General features: G+C 36.2%; 1 protein-coding gene across 1 annotated transcript in view; it reads left to right on the forward strand.

Annotated features, from left to right (window-relative positions):
• CFAP47 (cilia and flagella associated protein 47) overlaps positions 1–21,380 on the forward strand; it is a 259,734-nt gene that overhangs the window by 225,143 nt on the left and 13,211 nt on the right. The window contains exons 60-62 of the mRNA XM_041487933.1: positions 2,380–2,532; positions 13,885–14,056; positions 15,563–15,724. Coding sequence (XP_041343867.1) covers positions 2,380–2,532; positions 13,885–14,056; positions 15,563–15,724 — 487 coding nt within the window. The remainder of the gene's footprint in view (positions 1–2,379; positions 2,533–13,884; positions 14,057–15,562; positions 15,725–21,380) is intronic.

Here is a 21,380-nt window from a genome sequence, read left to right on the forward strand (position 1 = left end):
GTAATTCAGTGGCACTCCTCAAGATAAATCTCCCTTTTATTGGACTGTTGCTTTCATTGAAATCACAGAATCATTAAGGCTGAAAAAGACCTCTAAGATCATTGAGTCCAACTATTAACTCCATGTAACCACTAAACCATGTCCCTAAGTACCACATCTCTGTGGTTTCTGAATGTTTTTAGGCGTGATGATCCCCCAGTTCTCTGGGCACTTTGTTCCGTCACTTGGCCACCCTTTCCGTGAAGAATTTTTTTCCCCAATATCCAGTCTAAACCTTCCTTGTCACAACTTGAGGCCATTTTCTGTTGTCCTGTCACTTGTTACTTGGGAGAAGAGACTGACCCCCACCTGGCTACACCCTCCTTCCAGGTGGTTCTAGAGATGGAGGTGGTTTCTCCTGAACCTTTTCTCCAGGCTAGAAACCCCCAGCTCCCTCAGTCACTCTTCTTAATCTCGAGACTCTTCCCCAGCTCCACTGTCCTCCTGTGGGCTCACTCCTGCCCCTCAATGTCCCTCCTGAACTGAGAGGCCAGAGCTGGACACAGCACTCGAGGTGTGGCCTCACCAGTGCCCAGTACGGGGGGCAATCCCTGCCCTGCTCCTGCTGACCACACTGTTCCTGATCCAGGCCAGGTTCCATTGGCCTTCTCGCCTACCTGGGCACACCTGAGCTCATGTTCAGACTATTTTTCATCAACATCCCCAAGTCCTTCTCCACTGGGCAGCTTTCCAGCCATTCTTGCCCAAGCCTGGGGCATTGCCTGGGGTTGTTGTGCCACAAGTGCAGCACCCAATACTTTCTATATAAGTTACAGATGAAAATGTTTAGCATTCCTGAATTGCTTAAAGTGATGTCACTTCTGTATATGATCAGAAGCTCACATACTATCAACCCTTTAGTCATTTCAAATTCCTTAATGCTTTTTTTAAAACAGCAAAACTAAATTGTAGCATATTTATAACTGTTATCCATTAGTTTATGTTCATTAAATGTTTGTAATACATTTATTAATGCATTGCATTAATTTTGAATACATATCGTTCTTTGGCCATTGGTATGTTATGTTGGGCTAATTTTTTTTTTCTCAAGGAAAAACTAGGTCTTTGAAGAATGTCCCAGAAAACAGAAATAGGTGTTTGTAAGTGTGTTTATGGAATTTTCCACTCCTACCTTGATTCTGAAAGCCTGTGGTTTTCAGTTACAAATGGGCATTTAGAAAACTTATGTTGTAAGGTAAAAATCCGAAGCAAGTAATAACAAGAATTCTACTTTAAAAAAAAATTATAATGATCAAGAGTATTGTCATCTCTCTAAATGCAGACACTTATTAGAATTGCCTGGAGGCTACAAGTTTCTGTGTCAAAACCCTGAGCTGCTTTGCTGGTATATTAAGGAAGTTCATCTTTGGGTCATTCTTATTTGCATCTTAATACACTTAAACTTCTAGAATTCACTTGGCTTTCTATCTCATGAGACCAATTAAAATGATCAGTGGTCACAACCCATGTAGTACATGTTAAGCAGATGATACCTTGGCTATCTTATAGAAATGATTACAAGTGGAGGGTCATCCAGAATATTCTTTTAATTCTTGTAAAGTGTAGAGTCAAAGAAGCATGCAGCAATTTTAATTGGAGGGGACCACTGGGGGTCCTCTAATCCAACCACCTGCTCAAGAGCAGCTTGCTCAGGGACTTGTCCAGTCAAATCCTAGATATCTCTGAATTTTATTCATACATTAGCCATTTAGGAAAAAAGAAAATCTAAAATCAATTTTGGCAGTAAGATGAACTGTAGAATAAAAAATGACACAATGTGCACACAGTAATCTGAAACATTTGGTAAACTAGCGGAATACAGAGAATGTAATCTATTTTTAAATATAAGGTCATGCATTTAAACAAAAAAATGTATATTTAAGCTATTTCAGTAACTCTCCCTCATGGAAATTCTGAGAGATCTCTAGAAATTACTTAAACCCTGTTAAACAGGGAAAGACCAACTTTCATGTAATCGTAAAACCTTTTATTTTTTTGCTTTTGTTTCAGTCTTCCTTTCTTACTGGCATATTTAAAACTATGCCATAATTCCTACTAGCAGTTGAACTAAAATGAAGATACATTTAAGATTAAAGATAAAAGAGAAATTTGCAAATGCTGTTGGCAACCAACTTAACAGATTTTTGTTTGCTTAGCAATATTTTCTACTACTTCACCACAACAGAAAAATAGAAATTGGAGGCTGGGAAAGCTTTTAGTTGTCTTGCTCCTTACTGGAATTTTGTTTTTGTCTAAGCACATTTAGCTTCTATGTTTCATTTCTTTGTTAAGATCAAGATGCCAGCGCTTTGCAAATAAGATGTTTTTGCTTTTCTCTAGTTGTGATATGCTGTCAAGCCAGGCAGAGGCTGGAGCAGAGAGTAGAGCTGCTGCTGATTGGTGTCATACCTGGTGCCTTGGCTCTGCCTGCTGCAGGGAACTCTGCCGCGGTCGACACGGATGAGTCGTCCAACACCCTGGAAGTCACTGATGGTGAGAATAGTTTTGGTCTCATACTATTTTAGGAAAATTTCTCATACTATTTTAGGAAAATTTCAAATAAGTACTTCACCAGATGTGCAGCTCTGCCATGACAATCAGTGAGGTTTAGGCAAATTGTCCCAGTCCGCATTTCTATCATTTTGCAAGTATAGGGTGTTTCTTTAATTTTTTGCCTGCAGCTATAGGCACCTACAAACCTGAACCTTCCCTTTTTTTAAAATTTGTCCTGGTTGTGAGGCTTGCATACACACAATCTCTCCTTTAAAAGAGAGCCTGCACAAAGTCTTCAGTTAGAGAAAATACATCTGTGTAAGCATTGCCAGGAGACATTTATCTGCAGGTTTATAAGATGCATTCCCATCAGCAGGTCAATATTGGTATCAGAATGGATTGAAGAAGGAGGGCTTTTTGAAAGAAGTGATAAAGCTTTGTAAAAGGATAGCTTCCACTTACTGTTAATCTGCTGAGAACACAGTGAAAATCAATTTATTCAGATACAGCAGCTGTTCAAAATATACCTCTTCTTGAAACAGAGTGGCACAACAAATAAGTAGTAAGGAAAGAATACTTGTTACTGCTGTATCACCAATATTTCTGTTATCAGTAATAGTCACTACAAAAAAATTGAAAATTGTGTACCTTGGAAACTTAACATTCCATTTTGGGTTCACAGTCATCCTCCTTTATAAGGAAAATGTTATTTAAAAATTATGGCATATAACATGAGACAGACTAATGTGTGTTTAACTTAGCTGCAGATGCGGGAAGGGATTTCACCTGCACTCTGACTTTGTTCAAAGTGGTGAAAGATGAGTTTATAGATGTTGATATAATTGCAGTCTATCAGGTAATCAGTTGGAAGTGCAGGCACACTTGGCTTTTGTGTCCCATTTCTGCCATTTGCAGTCTGTTCCAACACAGGCTGTGCAGGAATACTATGTTACAGAACATATCCTGCCAAATAACACAAAAAGTGAATAGCTGTAAAAGGTAAATCAAGATGCATTACTCCTTCCTAGAAGGCCAATTTTCATGCAAACTTGCACATTGATCAATGTAATCTCATATCAACAATTACTGTCCAGGTCTTTAAACAGATTTTATTTTTGAATGCTTTTAAAATAGGAGGAGATCTGAAGTTGAACTGTTGAAAAAGAGCTTGCAGAGCATATGCTTACTGATTGGCTAATATTCATAATTGCTTTATTAAATTTTGTATTTACTCATATTGCAGTGTCAAAGATAACTTATTTCCTGGGCATATTATTATCTTACACACCCATATTACAAAGTGATACTAGTAAATCCAGTAAAGCGAAAAGATGTGAAGTTGTCAGTGTACATTCTTGCCTCTTTGGAGAACTGTAAATGCTATTATGAAAATTTATTCAGCCTTTTGAGGACAGTTGTCCATCAAGATAAAAAGACACTTTTTTATTTTATTTTATTTTTATCACAGAGTAACAGATTTAGCTCATTATTGGTTGGTCATGTATGAGTGGGCAGTAAACAAACCTTAAACAAACCTGGGCTATTTCCCTCCAAAATGGTGGCATGTGAATTGAAAAGAAAAACATGCAGTGAGCAAGCTGAGGCAGCGTTTTGAAAGTCTTGCAGATTCATGATGTCTAGTTCTTGCTTTATTCATAGGAATAATTTATTAACACTGGCTTCTGCACATGGTACAAGACATTGATTTGGGGCATTGCATCTTTTTAAGTGAGAAGTTTGGTAATGAAATGCTTTGCACCCTGGGCAGTAAAATAATTTTTAACACTGCGCTTTTCATAGTTTTCAATGACATTTTAATGCCATTATTGATAGATGAATTCGAGGCATGTTAGGAAGCAAATTAAATGGTACTATCTGAGCTTTCTGCCGTCTACCAGTAATAACATAAATAAAAGCCTAAACCTTTAAGATAACAGTCTGGCATACTGTTCTTCATTTTTTTCTCTTCTGAAAGAGTGATTCATCAGAGTGCCTGTGTGATGTGTAGTAAGCAGTTTTTACACCCAAGGATAAATGATGATAATTACTGGCAGATTAGATTTAAACAGCTAATACTGTGCTTCAGCATTTAAATTATTTGGACAAGTATAAATTCTTTTAAAGTGAAAAATCTTTAAACATGTCTTTTACATAAAAAAATTCAATTTCATCCAATATGGAGGAGTGCACTTGACACAGAAAGCTACTACAATTTCTTAAGAGAGAGAGTGCAATCTAAATATTGTCTGGCTTCAATGACATAGTTTCTTGTTCAGAATTTAGCAAAGTTCCAGGGATCAAATAATGATAGCTTAATATTTTAGACATAGAAAATCCAGTATGGCCCTTTTAAAAAATAATTTTTCAGTTGCATTAAATGCATATTTTCACCCTAAATGTATTTTTCATCTGTTTTCTTATATATGGCTCTAAAGATGTCTTTTTTACTAAAGGAAATTTAAGAGCTGAGATTCATCCAATCAAGTGAAATTTGCTATTTTTTAGGTTAAGTATTCAGTGGGGAATACAACCACATTTAATTTTCCACAGTCTTAAAAAAAAAAATTTAAACATTCACGAATCAGTTGTGGATGTTTGACTGACATTTGACATTCACAACTTTGTGTGTTTGTAGTGGTCCTTTGTAACCTTTCCCTTTCAATTGCTTCAGTTTATCTCATAAGCCAGCCATGAGGGCTGAGTGTTTCGCATTAACTTCTCTCATCCTTATTAATTCATAGCTCTCCTCACAGCCCAGCAGCTGGTCTTAGCTCCTTGCTCTCAGTTCTTATTCCTGGGAAGGTTTCATGACAGTTGCCTTGTAGGAAACAGTGCTGCCCAGGTTCTGTAGGGTAGCACAGGTTATGACCAAGTTTTAGAGCCATTCTGAACTCAGACGAAACAGATGGGAGAGTTAACTGCACCTGAGAGTGAAATAACATTTTCCAGGTATGCTAATCCATAATGTACATTGGCATCATTATACAAAGTATATCTGTACCCTTTGTTTCACTGTTAATAAAAACTTTATAGCAACTACCTAATATTCCTAAAACTCATCAGAATATTCAAAAGGCTCTATTTTCTTTCATTTCATTAAAGCAGCTCTTTGAAACCAGCAAAGAATAAAAACATATCCAAACACACATTAAAAAGCTGTTTTCCATCCCCAGCAGAATTTTGTGTTAGCCAGTGGTATGGATTACACTAAATTTCCATTTAATGTGATGGATCTGGATCAGGAGGCTCACCTGTAAGATATAAGGTCAATAAAATTGGGTATGAACAAAGAAATATTTGGAGACAAGGTATCTTTGTAGACTTGATCACTCATCCAGAGATGTTAATGTGATTGCTGATAAAGTGTAGCAGGTTAATATTGAAAGCAGTATGAAGAGGATAATAATGATGAAGATGGCCCTATATCCTACTTAAGCCATTTCTGTGTTGTCAGAATTACTGTGGCATTATTTTTGAAATCATCCTTGAGGATGAGAAAATTATAGCTATATAAATTAGATTTTCTTCCTATGCAAGAAATAAAAGAAAGGATAACAAAGTGTTTGTTTTGGATTAAGATTTGATGAAAGCAGTGATCAATGGCAAAATGAAACTGTTGACAAAGGGGGTGAACCAACAATTGAGACACTTTGTTATGGATTATGGCTTTGTTGTTAGGGGTGACAACTCCTGATGGAAAACAAAGAACTAGTAGAAGTCAAAGTATAAAGCATCAGAGGAGAACTGAAAGTCTTAGATGCATTATTTTGTCATCTACGTAATTTTTGTTTACATCTGCCTGTTTGTTTCTTTATTTATGAGTGAAGCATGGGAGAGATTTGATGTATTGTTTATTTCCTTTATTGAGCTGAAATAATGCCAGACATTTTAATGAAGAAGGTCAAATAGTCCTTGTTGGTATACAAGAATATCACTGGGTCCATTAAAAAAGAGAAAAAATACAGCACAATTTTTATCTCATAAGTAAACCCTCCTACTGCCACTTCTTAATATAACTAGAATGCTCACTTTAAATATTCAACACTTAAAGGGAATCAGATCTATTATAAACTAATCTGAAGTTATTTTTTCAACTTCATAAAATTGCAAAAAAATAAATAATACAAAACCAGAAATAATGAAATTCTGCCAGGTGCTACTCTTCAGTATGATGTAGATCCAGGAAACATGAGAAGTCCAAAAGAACTGATTGACTAACCCAAATAATGTCTGAAACAAGAACACACAAATAGATATCACTTAAAATTATTTGAGCTAGTGGATAAGAAAAAACCTAGGCAATATAATTAGCTGGAGGAATGTATTAATGACTTTAATTGCTCTGTGTTTGTGATTGCTCTTTCTCCCCATTCTTGCTCACAGAATTTCCTGTAATCTCTTTGGCTGAGTGATAAGGAGGCATTACTTCCAATAGAAACAGAACCACTACACCCTTGTTTTGTAAAGATATTTTGGGGAAGCTTCTGTAAATCAGAGCCATGGCTAACACAGCTCTATAGGACCTTAACTGTTCTTCTGGAACATCATAATACCTAACAATGATCTGTCTGCATTAATTTCCACTTTTTTCTGAATTAATTTCTCATTATTTATGGGACACCAAAAAAGCATTGCTGGTCAAACCCCTTAAGATGCAAACTTTGGTTTTTCTGGGACAGTGGCCCTATGTCTCTTAGCTGTGTTTGAATGCTTTTTGTCATAGAAAAGCAGAGGATTTATGCGCCTAAATTTGCCTCAGAAAATTTATCAGACCGTCACTGTAGTAAAAAAACTGCATGCATGCAACAAGCCTATCCCAAATGCTCTTCCATTTCCAGGTTATTACGTCCTATTGTCATTCCTGTGATAAAATTCTTTATCCTTGTTTTCTGTCTCTGAAGTTACATTGTTCAAGTTTTGTTGTTCTTACAGAAAATGAAGTTATTATCTCTAGATCTCCTTCATCTCTCCCACACTACACATTTCCAAGAGAACATGATACAAAAATTCCTCAACAAACTTCCCCCATTATTTTGTAGAATGTATAAAACTTTATGTTTTATAAATTACTGCATCAGGCCTGTTGTTTTGACAGTTTAAGAACAATTTGATCTGAAGCTTTGGAGATAGAGGAAGATATTAAAACTATAAGACAAGTAAATAGAAGTTGCATAGAACCACCACGGAACTTTATGAAGTGATAGCCTTGAACCATCACTCTTTCTTCAAGCCAGCTGAGGAAGACAAGAGTGAAACCTCAGAAATTTACTACATGAAACTTTTATTAATTTTGAAACTTAATTTATATCCAAAAAATAATACAAGTGGGTACCTCCCATGAGATGAAATGTCTTCTAGTAGAGGAATTTATACTACCCTGTGTGATAGATGTTTTGTCTTATGTGTAACTGAATGCAATCTGTTGGGTAAGGAAGAGGAAGCAAATGAATGTGACCCTAGTGATCAAGTGCTGTGTTCCACTCTCTGTGGCTCAGTTTTGTATCTTAAAAAAAGCCAGAAGATAAAATATGCTTTTGTAACAGACCATAGTATAGTGTAAAACTGTCAAGAACTATTGAAAAAAATGGTGATATGGGTTTTCAATTTAGCCTCTGTTGTGTGCGAGTTCAGATGGAATGGTCGGGTTAAAAGTCAGCTTGAGTTGTTACTGATTTCTGTGGGCAACACTGAAAGTGAGGCAAATTACTCTGGATTCCATAAAAAAATAATGTCTGTGTGAATTAAGACTAAATCATGAGATACCTTCCTGAAGAAGCTGCTTTGATGTTTCTATGCCAAGGTACAGGTGTGATCTTTATCTGCCAAAGTTTCTGGCTAAATGAAGACACGGCTAAATAAAAGAGGGAACTTGTTGGAAAAGGATTATAATGGTTATAAAGAAATAAATTTTAATTGTTTCCATTATAGCATGAATTTACAGAGTAGCATACAAATCTGAGTAGAATGCCAGATCAAAGGCAGATATTGTGAGATCCTTTGGGCTGAAGAGAATCCTTTTGATTTTTCTGAGGTTTTTGTTTCAACTCTGTTATGCAAGTAATATGAGAATAAAGAAGGCATTGAAAGTGTGGAGGCAGAGTAAAAAGATAATTAGTAAAAAAGGGATTCAGGGAGAGAGAATATATGGAAACAAGTTGCAAGGAACAATAGTAGATGCACACCGTGTGTTTCATATGTATAAAATGGATTCACAAGCTTCTATTTCATTCACTAAACTGTGCAGTGTTTTGAAGAAACACATTCTCAAAACAAAAAAAAGTGTGGGGGCAATGCTTTTTACTTTTTGCTTCTTCTTTACAGTAGAAACTTGATTTAGAAGTAGATACCTCTTTCAAAGAAATGTTTTGAATGAGAAAAATTAGGAAACAGAAAAAATGAATGTAAGAGAAATTTAGGAAATAAGTATTCCAATTAGGTGCTAAGGAAATAGGCAGTGGGATGCAGGGGAAAAGATGTGGATAAGAGTGGAATTTTGTAGAGCCTTGAAGATATGGATGAACATTTTTGGCTGGATATGGAAGAAGAAAAACTTGCAGAGAAGAGATACAAATATATATAGGCAGAACTATATTGAGAATTTCCTTGAATTCCTATGAGGATCAATAATTTTATTATCAACAGAAGCAGATCAGGTTTTTTATTAATTAATTTCTCTGAGTTTAATTTGGTGTCTGGGATTTAGTAAAGTTATGTTATCCTTGCTTATATTTCTAATGCTCCACATACAGCTCTTTTATAATTGTATGAAGAAATCTGGTGAAAGGCACATTTAACTACAGCCAGGTCTTTGGGGGTGGTTTTATGCAATGTGCTTATTCTGCTGCTATTGTCCCATAGTTGTGACATTTTACAGTGAGAAACAGATACATAATTATCAGTCGAGATCTCATGTCTTACTACCCATATGATATCTACTTAAATTAGGATGTCTACTTAAGATAGGATGTTGTTGACCACCTCACTTCTTTTTACTTTTTCCCTTTATTACTCTCGCAATTCACTTGTTGCTGTTTATTTGAATGTGTACTTGAAAACAGTATTATAATTATTTAATCTGATGTACTGTAATGTCTTCTGTCTGCTTCTACTTTTGCTGGAAAGGCAGAACTGCATATTTGATGTTCATTCCCCACTGCCTCCTGGGTGCCAGCAGTGTCTGTGTGAAAACTCTTGGAAGACAGTGGAGAAGCAGGAAAAGGACAAGTGCCAGATGAGACCCGAAAGGGACCATGTAGGAAAATATTTCAAAATATTTGGAAGGTGAAGATTAGATGCCTGATACCTGGTAGAAATGAACATCTGGTTTCGTAGTTTCTGTGTTAGCAGTTTGGTGACTATTAGATTAAGAGGGGAAGAAATCTTTGTTAGGTGTCAGGGCCACAATTCCACACTTTAGGAATTTGGAAAATTATCAGAACCAGCGTAAAAAATCATTATGAGTGCAGTGTGTTACATTCAGCACCAAGTGAAAATAATTCATCTGGTTTATGCAAAGCATGAAGCTGCAAATTTATGAATGCCTGGGCTTTAATTACATGTTTATATTTGGTGATTGTGCTTCCCTCCTTTACGAAATGACTACAAATAAGAGCAGTTAAGTGAATTCACTTGCATCTCTGTTTTACTGCGTCCATCCAAGGAAAAGCCTCTGCAATGAGGACAAGCACTTTTGCAGTCTGAGCATGTTTCCATCACAGTTTTAATTTCCATCTGTCTCACTGGAAATGGGAGACAGTGTGAAAGGAAAGGGGGTCCCTTAGGGAGGTGCTCCCCTTTGCCACGTTTATGTCACCAAGTGTGCCAGAGGTTAAATGCTGTTTGTGGGGAGCTCAGGCAGCCACATCTCCCCTGGGTGTCCACAGGGCACTGCAGCCTCCCAGGCCAGTGGCCAAGAGATTTTTATCATCAGGAAATGCAGAGTATCATGAGGTGGTCCTCAGTGAAATCAAACACTCACTTTTCAGAAACAGGAGGGAGATACAAACGCTTCTCTCCTGACACCTTGAAATTCTGAGGTCAGAAATATCCACTGGTCCTTTCCCTGCCTTCTGTAGGCAATAGCCCTTCTACAAATGCCTTTGTTACTAATTCTTTTGAACCATGAATACAGGTTCTTTTCCACTAAAATATTATTTAAATTTTTAAGATTACTATTTTGTGAATCTGTTGGAATAGTCCTTTAAATTTTAGATACATTAATTTTAGATGCATGCATCTATTAATTAGTTTTACAGTAAATCTAGCAGTCACAAAAATTCACATTTCCCCAATTTGTTTGCCCAGAGTGTAAAATCCTTGGAGTTTTCATGCTGTAAGTCTTATGAGTCATAAAATAGATATTTTTTTTAAAGTGATCTATACCCTTTCATCTTCTTAGAGGCTATTTAAAGAAACTGCAACACTTTTATTCCAGTGTCCTTACTAGCATTTGCAAATAAATGACAGCCAAATCATAGTACTGTATAGCTGAAAAGCCTGGTTGGTTTTTAAACATAGGTGCTTCAGTAGCTCTGTATACACAAGTGTTGCTTAAATGCACACTACCTTTCTAGACATCTTTATTTACACAAATTAAAACGCTTGAAGACAGATTAATTGCCTTTCAAAAGAAATGTTTAGTGATTAAAAAAAATGTTTTGAAATAATTCCCTCAGAACATATTTTCTCTTCTTATAAAAGGCAAAATGTTATTCAGAAAATAGGAAGAAGCAATAATTTTTATAATCAAAATTTCTGTTCCCTAGATTTAACTAGCTGTATGTAAATAGCATGCTTATATCTTCCCAGTGTTCAGATTGATAAATATCTGTATGTTGTGTCAGATGTGGCTAAAGCTCTCCCTGCTGATCTCTATTACAGAACACGAGTGGATTAATTGGGGTATACTTTTATAGTTGCATGTGTATTTTACATCTTGCATTAGATAAAACAAGAATTTTACCTGTATTGAAAATGGTGATTCAGAAAACTGAACTGAAATGAAAACAGAATGAAAGCATACAAAGAGCCTGGCCTAAGGGGTCAAGGCCTATTTGAGCAGTGTGTTATATTGTATTTGACTTTGCTTTAAAGAAAGTGTTAGTGCATTCTCCATGTTTTACATCTTGTGCCATTTTAATTGAAACTAGGAATTCTAAGAATGAAGAGAACTTTGAATATTTGACAAATTGGACAATTTTCTAGCTGTTTCATAACTTTTTTTTTCTAGGTTCTGCCAGTTTGTTTAGGCAGTGTGTTACAGTATTGCTAGAGTCAAATATTAACATTCCACAGAGAATTCCCACAGCATGATAATATAGGAGTCTTCAGCGCAGCTGTGACAAAAAATACAACTGTTTTACATTTTTTAGCAGAGCTAAACTGGATCAGCAGTCTAGATCAAAATGAGCTGAAGAGACCAATATAGCAAGTTTCCAAATATTGGCATTCATAAATGAATCATTTTTTCCTTAAGTGTTGAAAGTATAAAATATTTTTAAAAATTTCTTAATATAAGCATAGAACAGGTTGCAAAACAGTCTGGAACAGAAAAAAAATATAATTAATTGCTTCTGACTGAAAAGTTGTACATATATATATATATATTAAAAAAAAATATATATATATATATATGTATGTCAAACCAAACCCAAATGTTTGGATATTAAAAGCAGCATGCAGTTCCCAACATTGTCTTCCTAGCACCTGAACTATAAAATAAGCTTTTCCTGAGTAGTTTTGTGTGATATAACTGCTGAAAGAAGCATCTGCTCAACAGCTGCAGTTTTTTTTCACTGTGAAGTGCTCCAGATTGTGTCATCCTTTCTCTTCCACTGATTGTCAGCATCTGAATCTTCATGTTCTAGCATTTGTCAAGGGTGACTCCTAAAAGCCTTGGGCTGTGTTGGAATCTGAATGCATGACATAAACATGACATTTTTCAAATGTAAAAACAGCAAGGATGAAACAATGTAGGATGGTCCTAAGTTTAATAGACTGTAGGAAAAAATTTTCATGTTGAATTTAATTTTGAAAAATTACAGTTTTTGTAATGAAGTCCTTCCAAATATGGATCAATACATGGAAATCCTGTATTTTGGTACTCAGTGTGTATCTAATCTACTATGATTGATAACCCCTGGTGATAATACTTTGCTTACATCTGTGTGACTCTAATCTGGTATATATTGTACAGAGGTCTGTGAGGAGTCTATTTTAAAGAGTTACAAATGGTTCAGTATAAACTGCCACATTTCTTAGAGTTAATCTTTGTGTTATAAAAATGAAGCAACAAAATGTCATACCTCCTGTTAGCTTTTGAAGTGGGAAGAGGAAATTGTGCATTTCAGAGAAGGACAAAGGACTAGAAGTGTGGGACGGCATCTCCATACTCACTTAAATTTGGGTGGTTTTACAGATTGGCAGTACCAAAGTAAGCTTTTTTCAAACATTGTCACTTGGACTTTTTTATATAAACAAATCTGTCATCTGTGTTTTAGAATTCTGAGTCAGAAGGCCTTGGGAATTAACTCTGCAGCTGCCTGGCACTATGCAGCCAGGATATGTGTACAGGGATGCACACACAGCAGTTCTGTACATTTGTATTCAGCTGTGCAAATTCAAATGTGCCCTGAGATAGGTGGTCACAGTAAAATAAAATCTCCTGTAGGAGTTAGTGGTTGTGTTAAAACACTTCTCATCCATAAAATGTGTAAAACTTTTTAATGGATTAGCAGCTTGAGATTCTTTTCCTCATAGAAATGTTCCCTTCTGTGCGCAAATTACTATTGTATCCTGAGTATCTCAGTTTCCTTTATTACAGCTGGAGTAGACATTTGATTCAAGAAGCTCAGCTGTTTATTTTTATATCATTACTACTTAGCTTTTTCATAGTTGCTTCAGGGAATGAGAGAAGAGGCTGCTGGTGACATCTTCACTATTTCTCTGTATTCTGTGTCTCGGGCTTGCAGCCATCAATGGCATTGATGTCCTTAATGATGGGGTTTTTTTTTTTCAATTATCCCAATGGCATTACTCAAAAAGAGTATTATGAAAATTTCATTTGGCTGATGAACTAGAAGTATCTCACCAGACAGAGCAATATTGCTATTGCCATTCACATATCCCAAGTAAGTTTTCCACCTTCTATTTTGCTGGAAACTATATAGCCTGTCATATGAAATGAGAAGATTTTATTATGGAGTCAGAATGAAATCACTTAAGTTTTAGATAATTGCTAGTTTTACTCATTTGTCATTTTTATTAACAAATGCAAGAATTGTAACACTGAGCCAACCAACTGTGTGAAATTACAGTGCACACAGGCTGATATTTTTCTTCTGTATCATTTAGGTTCCTCTGCAACACTGGAATTTCTGTATGAATTGCAATATCAATCAAATGAAATTAGATCTCAGCTTGAATCCTTTGTTGGTATGGAGCTGGTTGAAAAAGAATGGGATACAGAATCCAGAATTGTAACACTGATCTTTAATGTAGTGTTTGCACCTAACAAACCAATGAGGTAAGGTCCTGTTCCTTACTACCAAAAGAACAAGTAATGAAATCCTGTCTGCTCACTCCTCCTTATCTAATAATTTCCCTGCATTCTTTTCCTCATTTTATTTTTACCTCTGAGAGATACTGGTTTAGATTTTCTCCCTTGCTGCTTCTCAGTACAATATCTTTGGTGTTAAAACTGACTGTTTCTTTTTGGTGCCTGTGAGGTGGTTCTGTTGAGTTACTTCCATAGTCTGTATACGTGCATCGTTTTACTACAAAACATTGGAATATTGAAAGACTCCCAATGAAAATTATTTGTTCTCATAATTCATAAAAACATGCAAACAAGATGATCTGTCAGTCTTGGAAAACTTTTCCTAGACAAGCATGTGTACATATTCTTTGACTGGGTGGGGTAGTTGAATTGGAAATTAGTTTCTACTGCCCCAGTAACAATGATCCACAGGAAATTATTCTCCTTTTTTAGACTGTGATGTGACAAATCATGTATATGCTTTGATTTACATAAGAACATCTCCCTTCTTTAAAAAGAAACTCTTGAAGGGAGACCCTTTTGGAGAGAGGGAAGCTGCCCCTTTCTTTGGGTACAGTCAGATGTGGGTCAGGAGGAGGTTGAAAAGAAGCTTTTGTGACCTGCAGGCACAAAGTAAAGAGTCCTGACATTACCAGGAATGTTAGGGAACAGTCACTGCTGAGTATCATGGATTGCATAAAAAGAGTTATCTTCAGGAGGCAGGAGATTACTCTTTATTTGCAGTGGTCCAGAAGGTTAATGAAATAAACAAAGAGCAAACCTTTAGGAAGAATGATCCACCCACGTGATTCAGTGTCATTGTGTCAGAGGGAGGTGAATTTAGAAAATCTTGTCATTTCTACTCTGTCGGCGTTTCTTTTTATTTTATTATTTTTTAATTTGGTTTGGATTTTTTTATCTTTATGTGCTTAAGATCTAGGCTTCCTGCAGAGGACTCAATGACTGCAATTAATTAGTTTTGTTATCTTCAGAATCTACAGCACCAACTCTCTTAGAGAGTCCGAAGGCATCAGAGTCTGGCATTTTCCTTATGTACATAGACCTTTGTCAGATATATTTGATCCTACTATGAACTGCTAATATGTTCTGGACAAAATTCTCTAACATCACAGTAAATACAGAATAATTAGTAAAATACATGTAGGCTTTTTTTTTTTTTTAATTATTATTCAAAAGAGAGCAAGCAGAAGAAGTATAAAAACTCATGGCTATGCCAGGAATCTTACTTCCACATTATGTTCTTTCTATATTATGTTTTTTAGATATTTGTGTAAATATCTAGTGCTATTTAATCTACATTCCAGTCAAGTTTTTCCACTCAAAATTAGGGATGTATTCCAGTTTAAAATAATTAGTATTTTCATTTTACTGCAGTTTACTTTTACGCACTCAAAGATTTTTTTTTGTACATTAATCAGTTCATGTTTTATAATGTTTTTCTATTTATTGACTGTTGTTTTCTAAAATTTTAAGGAATGAGGCAACTGTTGTAATTCAGTGTACTGCAGGAGGCCTTTGGAAGTTTCCATTGGTGTTCATTGCCACAGAGCCAGAAGTGGATGATGTGATCAACATTGAAGCAGTTGGCCTCCATAAGGAATCCATAGTTGGCTTTAAGCTCACAAGCCAGACAAGGTAAAACACTTACACTCAAGAATTTATGCACTTTTCTGAGGGTACGACTCCTACTCAAACACATTGCTTAGAATAAATTTGGGCAACACACACATAAGTGGGATGCAGCTATTTCATCCTCATTTTCAAGGGCTGCATTGTTGAAGTAACAAATGTGATTTTGAAGCTTTGTTGTAGAAAATAGAAGCATTCTACATTTAGGCTTTGGCTTGAGAGAAAATCTGTGGAATAGATCCAGATGTTTATGTTATGATTTTTTTTTTTGCCCTGAAAGGCTTGGGAGGATGTTAAAATGTGTAATACAATGTTAAGGAATGATAATAATTTTGTGCTATTAAAGGCTCACTAGGAAAACTTTAAAAGCTAATGCTTTTACTAATAGATTTTTTCAAGGTACTTTGTGCTTACACCAAGTTAAAAACATTCCCTCACACTGTGCTTTAAAAATTTTTAAATGTGCCATTCTTTTTAAAGTACTCCTATTGTATTACGTAAGTGTGCTATGAATTAATCTCTACTTCCACTTGCTAAAATAATGGTGTAATTCTTCAGTATTTCGTTACTCACCTTTTTTCAAAGTCCTGCAGAAACCCCGGTTAATATATAATTTTTGCATATTTGTGCCAGATACACAGATTGATTGCAGATTTCATTGTGGATACATCCTTTGGTTTTCATCCTCATCAGGAAGTGTATTTGGTTACAAGTGATTTTTTTAAGCTTATTTCCAAAAGCTGTGTTTCTAAGATGGACAGTTGTTCCAGGTTTTAGACATCTGTCAGTGATGTTAATTGAGTACTCTGACAAAGGCTTCTATCACAGTGTTCAAGTTAACAGCTTCAATAGAATGGCTGTTTCAGGAACAAAAGCAAAGCAATTGCTCTGGCAATACTGTAATCTCCTGGTAAGTGTTGGATAGCAGTGAAGATACCTGATGTTCTCCAGAAGGGTGTTATAAAACCTGAGTCATTACAGTTATACAAAGGAAGAGCCGTGATGGAAGATAGATTCTCTTTTGCCCTTAAACAAATTCCAACTTTATTTTATATAGCAAGTGTTCCCCCCACACATTTCAAATGCAAAATTGAATGTTTGCATGTAGTAAAAAAGCTCTGTGTCAAAAAGAGCACCAGGAGCTCCACTCATGAGGGTGCCTTCAGAGGAGCACTGCCCGCAGGTCAGGGAGGGGATCCTGCTTCTCAGCCCTGTGAGGATCACCTGGAGTGCTGTGTCCAGCTCTGGGCTCCTCAGGACAGGAGAGACATGGACCTGGAGCAGATCCAGTGGAGGGTGACAAAGATGATGGAGGGACTGGAGCATCTCACTGAGGACAGGCTGAGGGAGCTGGGCCTGTCCAGCCTCGAGAAGAGAGGGCAGAGAGGGGCCCCCATCCCTGTGTGTCAGTGCCTGCAGGGAGGGGCAGGGGATGGACCCGGCTCTGCTCCGTGGTGCCCAGCAGTGGGACCCGAGGAACAGACAGAAACTGATGCACAGAAGCTCCACCTCGACATTAGAATAATTTCTTTCATGTTTAATGACCAAACACTGGACTAGATTGTCCAGAGAGGGTATGGAGTCTCTCTCAGTGGAGATATCCAAGAACTGTCTGGACACAATCCTGTGCCGTGGGCTCTGGGGTGACCCCACTTGAGCAGGGAGGCTGGATCTAATGACCCAATGGGATCCCTTCCAACCTGACCCATTCTGTGATTCTGTGAACTGCTCTATAAATTATATATTGCTTTATCTTACCAGTGATTTGCTTAGGAGATTTTGGTGATGGAGGTTTTGCATAGAAGTAGAGCGCTCAGACAACCAACACATAGTATAGAGGACCTAAAGATTAAAAGCAATTACATAAGAAAAGCATATATTACAGGTGTAATTTAGTGCCTGAATAACTCAAATTGTTTAGATTAAAAATAAAACAATTAAATATTAAAACATGGTTTAAAAATTTTGAATAGGATAGTGAAAAAGTGCCATGCTATAGATCCTCCCTGGAAAAAAAAATGATCAGCCCTTTGGAATTTTCTTAGTAATCAATTCACAGCACAATCCATAGAGAAGCAGTTCTGTTATTTTAATAGAGATGGGGTTTTTTTCTCCTTGCCTGTATAGATACTTGATGTCTTCTTTTCTTATGCTGGACAGTAGCTCATGGCACTGCTTCTTGGGGAGTAACTGTGGGGGAAACAGGTGTATTTCTGAGTAACCTGCTAGGGAGGAGCTCTGTAGATGTGTCTTTTCCTCCTGCTACTGCCAGGAGAGAGAGGTTGCACAGCATCAGTGAGAACACCTGTGCATCTTTTTGAGCTAACAGGGTGCATAGTGATGCAACAAATAATATATGAGAACCACAGGCCCTAAAAAAGGCTCAGTATCTTATTAAGAACAGATTAGGATTCTTGCATATATATACACACACCACATTGAATGAGGATCTTCAGTGCTCCACAATAAATCTATGAGATCAATGGATTTAGCTTTCTTTTTCTTTACAGCTAGTGCAGCTCAAATGTGACCTTCCTCCTTAAATTCCACATTCCCCTCACCCCCCCACCAAAATCCTCAGAGTGTACAGGCTATCTCAGAATGAATTAATGATTTTGGAAGGATGATCAGTTAAAAATGGGACGTCATTCCTGTGCTCTTCACAGTGATCTGCAATAATGAAAGCTCCAGCAGTTCATGAAAATATGCAGTGCACCCTTTCAATACATTTAAAATTCACACAATGAGAAATAGCCCAATATCTGCTCCAGAAAATAATGAAAGATACTGAGAATACAGCTAAACACTTTTATTGCATGAAGAAAACAAATGTATTTTTTAAAACTATATGCACCTCTGTCAGTGGGAATAGAGTAGGCCAATATTTTACTTTCAGCTTTAAAAATTTCAAAGGGACATGTTGTTGAAGGGTTTTTTCTATTGACATTAAGTTTGATTGGAGTCAAATTAGGAGATTTTACTTCCTAAATAAGAAAAATCTACCACTTCTTAACATTCATGGATGACCTTTTTCGGGTTTTATCATAAATGCAGGAGTAATTCAACACCAGCTGAAATCATTGGCAGCATTTCCACTGGAGTAATTTGTTTTAGTATAAACCTCTAATGTTTGAGATAATATTAGTGCTTGTTTTAATACCAAATGCATTATTGAATGCCAATGGTTTACAGAAAGACAGCAGTTTTAACCAAAAAGGATAGAATATTATCCTTGGAAATAAAACTTAGAGAAATTTATTTGATATCTATCTTAAATTATTAATCTGTTTTTTTATGTTGAAATCTGTAGCTGAAACATAAAATAAAAACTCCCAAAGTGATACTTTCCTTACGAAAACTAGCCATTTCTATATTTGGCATACTGAAGATAACTTAATGTATTTTTCATCAATTAATTTTGGGATCAGGACATTTGCATTAATACAGAAGGGGGTTTTGGAGCTTATTTACTGCTCTGTCTTCCTGTACAGGGTTACTTGGATGGTTGTATTTATTTCTTCACATTAAAATACTGGTGTCCACCTACAGCAGAATGTTCCCTTATGTTTTCCTTATGGCAAATACTTCAGTAGCCAGCATGAGATGTGTGGGATAGGGGATAGATAGATAGACAGACAGACAGACAGACATATTTGTGAACACTATATGCACTTGGAAATCTTTTGTAAACTACACTACATTTGAAGGTTTAGTCAAGCTGGGGGATAATTCTCTCCTATTTGTTCTGTCTGCTTTTTTTTATGCACAGTTTCCTTTCACCAAATTAGTTCTGTCTTCCCACACACCTGTTAGTGATTGTTACAATCATGTACAATCAAACTTCCCATATGCAGTAGGATTTTTTCCATCTTTCCGTCCTGCCCTGTCACTCCAGTCCTGTGTTTAGCACAAGCAGCATATTTGTTAAATTAAGGCAACTTCTTGGATAAACTCAAACTGCCCCTCCAAAAAACGTGGCACTTGTTGTTACAGCCTCAAAAAGCAAACAGCCTCATGTTGATGTGATCTCCACAGAGGAGCATCTGCAAAATCCAAGGCTCCATCTGATTATGGAAACAGAGCTAGAATAAAGAGGAAAAAAGCCCCAAACTGGTGGGCTGGCGAGATGAGAATAAAGATGAAATTAGGCTTTAAAATGGCTGCACATGCAGATTTAGTTTTCTTAACCTACTTTTCATTGGAGATTTTCCTTGTTTCTTCTATGCATATTTCTTACTGCATAGAATAAATGTCTAATTAAAAACATTCCTTGGTCAGACAAAATTCATTTTAATTCTGAGGAATTAGGGGGCAACCCATTTTGTTTCTGTATCCTCCATTATTTTGAAGGGAAAACAACAACAAAAAAATATTTACAGTTACAGTTTTAAGAACCATTTCTATTTTACTCTAATTACTGCTGTATTTTATTAGAAATACCACAAGCCAGGATTAAGTATGCTGCAAGAAAATGCATTTTGTAAGTTCTCAATTCATGCATCCTCTCCTTCACTCTCTCACACATTGCTGTGTATATTACAGGCCTGGATTGATTCCTCTGCCAATCTCTTCGTTAGCAGTTCTGCAAAATTCTACCACCAATCTAAAGATGTAATTAGAATACTTCCTCTTAGTACTTCCCACACAGTGGCAGCTGCAAAGCACAAATGTTGACTGGGCTCCATTTTTTGGAGCCTGAATGGAGAGTAGTGGAAAATATTGGTAATGTAAACATCCAGCAGACCTTTCACAAGGTTATGATCATCCTTCCTAACAATACAGTCCTTGACATGGCACATGTTTAACCAGGACCTGTATGCACTCATCGGTCAATCTGCAAATAGCACCCCTGGGCTCTACAGGGATGAGACAGAAATCAGCTTGTGAAGATAGAACCTCTAACTCCTGCTCTGGTTTTACAGCATGTGCAAACGTTGGTAAAGCATTCCCTGACAGGCATTTGTCATGCAGTGTTTGCATAACATATTTTTTGAAAGTCCTTTAATTCTAAAGCAGCCTTTCCAAAGAAGTGATAGGTGGAGTTTTAAAGCTTTTCTGAAGTTCAGAGTTCAGGATTTAGAGTGGTCCATTAAACCAGAGTTGATTTGGGTATCAAACATAACCAATTTTTATGAATAATAATGAGTTACTAATTTACTTTTCCATTGTATTTTTTTTTTTGTTGATAAGAAATTATCTAAATCATACCAAGTATCACTAATAATTCTATAGAATTTGACAAATGCATACAGTTAATATGTTTTAAGGACTTGACTGTGTAATAACTGAAATTTCTTGTGTCATCCCACAGATGTGAACTACAATTTAAAAGAAATAAGTTTAGTTATGATTGAACTGTTGTAACATTTTCATATCCCTTATTTCTTGAAGCAGTTACCTAGTTTACAGATTAAGATGTTTTGTTACTCTTCTTTTATTAGCAAAAAATACCCAAGCATTTGACCAAAAGGACTACGTGCTGGTATTTTTTATGCATGGCTTTTTAAAATGCTGAGTTTTGTAAAGGAATGCATTTCTACAGGAATAATTTACTGCTTCAGTAGTTTTGGGAAGAGAAACATTAAACCTATTTTGAGCCATTATTTAATAAAATTGAATAAATATTTTCAGTTTTTATGAATATTTTATAAGATTTGGAGTG

This window comes from Pyrgilauda ruficollis, unplaced genomic scaffold (genome assembly GCF_017590135.1).
Source record: "Pyrgilauda ruficollis isolate IOZ18807 unplaced genomic scaffold, ASM1759013v1 scaffold85, whole genome shotgun sequence".
Classification (NCBI taxonomy): domain Eukaryota; kingdom Metazoa; phylum Chordata; class Aves; order Passeriformes; family Passeridae; genus Pyrgilauda; species Pyrgilauda ruficollis.